The sequence below is a fragment of the Cariama cristata genome, unplaced genomic scaffold, assembly GCF_000690535.1.
Source record: "Cariama cristata isolate BGI_N322 unplaced genomic scaffold, ASM69053v1 scaffold13029, whole genome shotgun sequence".
In the NCBI taxonomy this organism is placed as follows: Eukaryota; Metazoa; Chordata; class Aves; order Cariamiformes; family Cariamidae; genus Cariama; species Cariama cristata.
Window position 1 is genome coordinate 15,065 of NW_009635301.1, and position 6,662 is coordinate 21,726.

The window sequence follows — 6,662 nt, forward strand, 5'->3', positions numbered from 1 at the left end:
CCGCTCTCCTCCAACCTCAAGCCTGAGAGCTGTTCACCCATCAACAGGAAAGCTCCTGTGGCACAGTGCCCCCAGAGCCTGCAAAAACTTAGCAAGTCATACAAAACCAGATCCAAAATCTGTCAAACAAGTGCTGAGTGACCCAAGTTACAAGTAACACAAAGCTTTGGACTGAGCATCTCTTAGATGAAGGCATACTTCCTATTCCTTCGGGCAAAATGAGAAAACCTCGTGTATGCTGTTCTAAAGTGTTTTCAGGGACAAGGTTAGCAAAGGTAACTTACCACCGGTCACTCATTTTTAACCAGAATCATCTGGATCTGCTCTAATTTTTAAATGCCACCCTGATATCTGCACTAGCTTTTCCACTGGAACAACATCAATGGTAGCTTTTTTAAGTGGAAGAATGCTAATATAAGCAGCAAAGCACTCGATGGCAGAAAAGGACCAGGGTCCATCTTGTTACCACGGTTCAGTCGTGTAGAATATGAAGTAAAATGAAAAGCAGAAAGTAAACACCAGGGTTTGTACAGTACAGCTCCAACTGCGATGGCACGTACAGAGTGACGACTACGTGTTGTTAAAGAGGCCAAGTCTCTTGATTTCTCTTTCAGGAAAGCCAAACCTGAATTAAATACACATAATTAGCAGGAAAACATATTAGTAGTGTAGTAAAAATCAGAATAAGCAAGCTTCCCAGCAGGTAAGTATCAGTAATTTTTATAAGACTGCAATTTTACCTCAGGATTTAAAAGTTTCCTCATTTGTGTCATGAGTTCAGCCCCAAAACATGCAAATTCCTTGAAATATTTATACAGACAGAAATCCAAGTGGCACCATTTTGTCTTATACACACCTACACCTGAAAAGTGTATGCGGTTCAAGCAGAAGATGAAAAAAAGACCAGAACAACTGTTCTCCTCTGCAATAAGCAGATATCAGTCAAGTGATTAAAAATTTATTCCCACCCTACACATGGTATCCAAAGAAACAATACATACAAAGATCTATTTATCCCATGATTACACAAGCCTCCTGGATTCAATATTTTGAACCATATGACAAAGTTCAAGATACTTTATTTGTTAGATACAACAGGTAAATCTCAAAGGAGAGTTCTTGAACGTATGAAAAAATAATCACGTCACTTAAGTGACCTCCACGACTTACACATTCCAGCAACAGACTGTATTTATAATGTATTGTTTTAATGGTACTATTACCTTTCTCTTGCAGATCTGCTCCTCTGCTTAAGGAGTCTTTTATATTTTCAGACATGGTTGTTTCGTTCATTCTACCGCTTTATATATATTTACATCAGTCTCATCCCAAATATTGTCATACAGGCTTCTAATTCAGTTGTTTTCTAACTGTAAGAGTCTTTGTGGTCTATCTACATTTTAGGAGAACTTGTGCACAGCACAAATTAATGCAAATGGCTTTCTCCGTAAACGTACTGAAGGATACGCATCCAGGGACTGACTGTCTGGACACATCTTTCAGTAGTCCAGGCTGTATTTTTAAACTAATTATACAGATTTATAAAAACGTATACAAAAAAATGATCCTTGGACCAGTACAATGTCTAAGACACAGTTGGTAAAGACGTGAAATTATTCAGGTATTTCTAACTCTGAAATGATATAGACTATTACGGCGTAAACTTAGGTTACACAGAGAAATAACTTTTTCTTAAATCAAGAACTCTGTAAAAGAATAAATAATTTACATGCTTGAGAAGATCTGCATTGTTTCCTACACAAAGACTTGTTACCCACATTGTAAAAAGCTTAGAGGAACTAAATATCATTTCTGCCTATGGTTGTAAAACTTTAATACCTGTTTTTGTTCACATCATTCCCCTCTTTAAGTCTGCTAGAGGTAGATGAAGATATAACAAACTCCAAAATGTAAGGATTAAGATACTGCAAATAAATTCTAACCCTGCAAATCCAGCGAACATATGTTCTCACCAGATTTACTGAAAGCAGTTATTTTTTCTTTCTTTTTTTAAATAGAACAGCACTCAACTTCTTCCTTCCATGTTGTCAAAATCAGTGCTTGATACTGTCATAAAATAATTTTCAAAGCATTCCTGAATTAGAGCAGAAGCAGGTCCCACCTCGCACTCTTCAGCCACTCTGACACCTTTCCGGGGACTGTCTGTTGAGGAAATGCTGCCTACCCAGCACTGCCCAGACAGCCCCCGGACCTCCCCCCGAAACAGCGACAACAGACAAATGTGCAGATCCCACCGAAGGGAACTCTTGGGGACAGGTGCGGGAGCGAGGGAGGTGGGGCTGAAGGCAGGCAAGAGAACCGGGCAATCTTCACGTCCATTGCAGATGGTGACCTTTCCGAAGATTTCTCCAACAATATTTTTAGCATGGGTGTCTGCATGCAAGGGCTGCAAAATATTGGGTTATTACCACAAAATCCGAGATTTTATTAGGCTTCCTAGTATTTACAAGATATCATGTAAAGCCTTGGTTTTGGCATAGAGAAAATTATAAAGCAGTAACAGAATTTTCTAAAAGATGAATGGCTTCATTAATGTCCCGATGGACCAAGAGAAAAATTTAAGACAAACTGTTTAAATCTGATTTCCTACTTTTCTATAGCTTGGCTTCAAGTTTTCCAACTTTCCTCTAGTCTCTCTCCACCTGTAATTTTATGTACTTTCTTCAGCCAAAATCTATCAACGTGTTGAAGCCAAACATACATAAGAAAGCATACAAGAAATACGAATGAGTTTCGCAGCCCTTTTTAAAACTACTGAACAAAGTATGCTTCCTCTTCATCGTTCACCAGACAAAAAGGAGGAAGCATCACTACACACCCAAACATCTGCATAAAAGTGCCTCCAAGTTTCTTCACAACAGCAATACTGGCATGATCACAAAGACAGGATTCCTTTTCCTTCTTTCTTTCTCTCTGTATCATAACTGTAGCCATCATGATCTCATTTGGTATGCAAAAAATATAATTACTTCAGTACAACTTCCACAGCAATTTGATGTGTGCCTTTTTCTCTTTTAAGTTACCGTTTGAATTTAAAGAAAACGATAGGATGGGCTGAGATGGCAAAACCCCAGCATTTTACGTAATTCAGTTCGTTTGACTTAGTTACAGAATGGCGACCCTGGCAGTTAAACTAAAACCATAGATCTAAATGAACGAGGCAATTTTGTGCATTCTAGAATCAATGCATATTTAAATACCTTAAATACTTGTTTTCCTTCACAAGATTATTAATCTCCAGAAACCCTTGCTTTATGGACGCTGAACCAATTTACTCTTACTGCTTTCCTGCTCACTAAGCTTGAAGTGGGTGTAAGCTAAAATGCCGAACAATGTGCACAGGATCCCAAGGCCTTGATTAACAGACAGCGGATCCTTAAATAAGAGGCACCCTCCCAGGAGGGTGATGCAGAACTTGAAATGTCCAAACATGTTATACCTAGACATCTGTTAAGGATAATAGCAAATATCAGCATTATTTTTTGTAGAAAGAAACACTTGGAAACTTAATTACATCCAAAGCACGCAGTGGTATGTCACATTGACTTCAACCCATGCAACTTTCCCGCATCTCTGCGGCTACCAGAATTGACCTCCACCTAAAGCCTTTCACCCATCGTACACTACAAACTAACTGACACGCCAACACTTCCTCAAGGTAGCCAAAGCGTGGGTAAACATTCTTTGGAGGTATGAAGGTCAGGTCAGTAAGTTAACCGCCATTATCTATACAAACCCTGAACAAAGAAATGAAATACACTAAAACATGAACATGCTTTTCCAGCTTCATCAGTTAAGATAAAGCACGCAGGTTACCAAACAATTATCCCACAGTAAATCAGCCCAAAAGAACGCTAACATAATTCATCTGGAAACAGGAGAAACAACTAATGTTACAAAGGATACGTGACAGGTGACGTATTTCCAATGATCCAGTAAATGGACAAGTTTACCATAAAGGCTATTATTCCAGACAGCAGTACCATTATCTGTGGATTAATGGACACAGTCAGTAATCTGACATGCTCTTGCCCATTTGGAGATATATTCCAGGTTATTTATTTAGCTTCTTTTACTTTCAGATGCAAAATATCAGGCAAGAAAAACATACGGAGAACAAAAATAGAAACAGCTTCAAATCATTACAGACACTGGTGATGTGTATAAGTAGCTCAGGGTATGATGTCCATAAGTATATACTGATATAACCACAAGCCTTTTCGCCTTTACTCTCAGTGAGCATTTAAGAGTGATTTGGAAAACCTGGCCACTCATACACATACAGGTCGTATGTATACATTCTTTACCTTTGAGATAAAGTCTTATTTATGGTCACAACAAAAACTATCTTTGAAAAATATCCAATTTTATTATTGTGAACACTTACTATCCCCTTCACGAACTGCAGTGCTACAAGAAATGACCCATCACTGAGCAGCACGATCAGTAGTGGCAAGAATATGCCACTGGCTCTTTTTTGGACAGAAGGATAAAGAGAGAAATTACAGCTTTCTCGGTGAAAATAAACTAGCAATTCTAGATTAACAACCAATGTTGGCATCCTTCCACAGAAGAGGAGTTGAGAGTGTCGAAAGTGAGCATGCTTATCTCTTTCACTGAGAGGACAGTAAGAGCTGGAACTAGGGCACTTACATATTTTTAATTTAATACACTAGGGGAAGCTTCTGGATTTTGTCAGATTTTCCTGTTGTTCAGATGCCCTCTAAACAGAAACAAGAATAAGGAGGTAAATCAACTGACAGACAGACTCCTCTAGGAGAAAGTGCGGCAGACGCAACAAGGGTTTGTTTTTCTCTTGCACATGCCCTTCTCATCTGGTCATAGTCAATGACCGTACAAAAATCTGTTTCACAAAGAAACAGATCTTACTATCAAATTTAACTACATCAATGATGATTATTTATTTAAATAAAGTCAATAAAATCCTTACCACAGCAGAAAGCGTCCAGGGCCCAAATATTCCCCCTTCTCCAAAGACGGGCTCAAAGAAGGGTATGATGAACAACAACATAGCCGAGGACATTGGTGCCTGATAGTACAGCAACTGCATAGAGTTTACCTGCAACTCATGCTGCTTAGCTCCTACCCACTAAAACCAAAAGAGAAAGCTGTTAAACTTGAGGAAAAAACCCATAAATTGAAAACTTGTGCAAAAACAAACGGGCTACTAATACAGAGTCACGTGGACAATACTACAGAAAAAGATTGTTGAGCATCATCTTCTACCTTTGCCTAACTGGAAGCCCATATGTTTGCCTCTTACAAGCACACAAGCCATGTGAGGAGAGAATCATATGCAGGAGCGGTGAAAAACCCCTGAGTGCCTAAACCTTCCTTTTCCCATAGCCTGGGGGTAAAGTATCATACTTGCGGAAGAACAAAAAAGTAGCAGAGCTGGGAAGAAAATGCCAGTTCCCTTTTATTCTCACGACAAATTCCAGATCCTGTCTATGATGGAGCTGAGCACCTTTGCCTAAGCAGAGATCTGCTTTTGCTCCTTTCTTCTCATTTTCCTCCCCACACAAGCTAACAAAATCAGTAAACATTTGTCTTTCCTTTGTCAGTTTATTCCAAATTTACTGGATTTCATTTCAATATTGACTATAACTTGCATTTTCGATGTACTATGCTTTAAGAGGTATTAGTTATCTATGGTTAAAAGGATAGATGTTACAGCCAAAAAGATGCATCCTTGTATTGTACTGAAGAATGACATTTACTCTAATACTTCATAAATCAAGTTAATTGGTAACATGGATTCCAGCATATAAACTTGCTATGGTTTTTTTTAAAATTACAGAGTAATTTCCCTCAGATACTATCATTTCTCTGATACACACACCACCACTTAAAGTTATTAAGCAGCACCTCTCTCCTCCTCCTGCCCCCAAACAGGACAAGAGACCATTATTTATCATCTCGCACGCTACAGGTGAAAGAGCCTCACTTCTTTTGGAGGCACAGCACACCTGTTACAAAGAAATTCACGTTCAAATTGATGATGACTATCACATCAATATGACAGGGAACTCTTAATTTGGGAGGCATTTGCAGTCATGGCCGGTAATGAACCAGTTGTCAGCTGTCAGTACAACGTTACAGCAGAAAGGGCTAAGGCAGTCATTGGACGTATCTGCTTTTTCAACCATAATCAGCCAAAAAAGGTTACATTGTGCAGATACATGAATGCATCCTCTACAAAACCACCTTAGACTATGTATAGTCGAAATTGAAGAAGAACGCTGCTAAGATGTAAATAGCTCAAGGATAAACTATGGGATTAACTGAAGGACTGGAAAATGTCCTTTCTAAGGAAAGGCTCAAAGGCAAGGGACTTGCTTCAGCAAGGAGAAAATCTGTGCTCTCTAGAAAAACGGAGTTTTACTGATAAAGCAATCTTCACCCCTTGAAAATATGCTCATGACCACGTTAAAGACGACACCCCAGTTTTTAGCAGCAAGGGCGATCAATTCCTTAAACAATTTACCAGGGGCTGTGGTGGATTATCACTTTTTTTTTTTTCCCCAAATAGACAACAGAATATGGAGGTTTTCCTGGAAGGCAGGGTACCGTTTAGAGGTGATCTATCTAACCAAGAGACAGCAGCTTGAAGACCAACC

General features: G+C 39.0%; 1 protein-coding gene across 1 annotated transcript in view; it reads right to left on the reverse strand.

The window, feature by feature from the left end:
• Positions 1 to 3,172: 3,172 nt before the first annotated feature.
• Positions 3,173 to 6,662, reverse strand: part of SLC35E3 (solute carrier family 35, member E3) — a 3,689-nt gene continuing 199 nt past the window's right edge. Inside the window, exons 2-4 of the mRNA XM_009707484.1 lie at positions 4,973 to 5,131; positions 3,928 to 4,010; positions 3,173 to 3,460 (exon numbers count right to left, since the gene is read on the reverse strand). Coding sequence (XP_009705786.1) covers positions 3,274 to 3,460; positions 3,928 to 4,010; positions 4,973 to 5,131 — 429 coding nt within the window. The 3' untranslated portion in view covers positions 3,173 to 3,273. The remainder of the gene's footprint in view (positions 3,461 to 3,927; positions 4,011 to 4,972; positions 5,132 to 6,662) is intronic.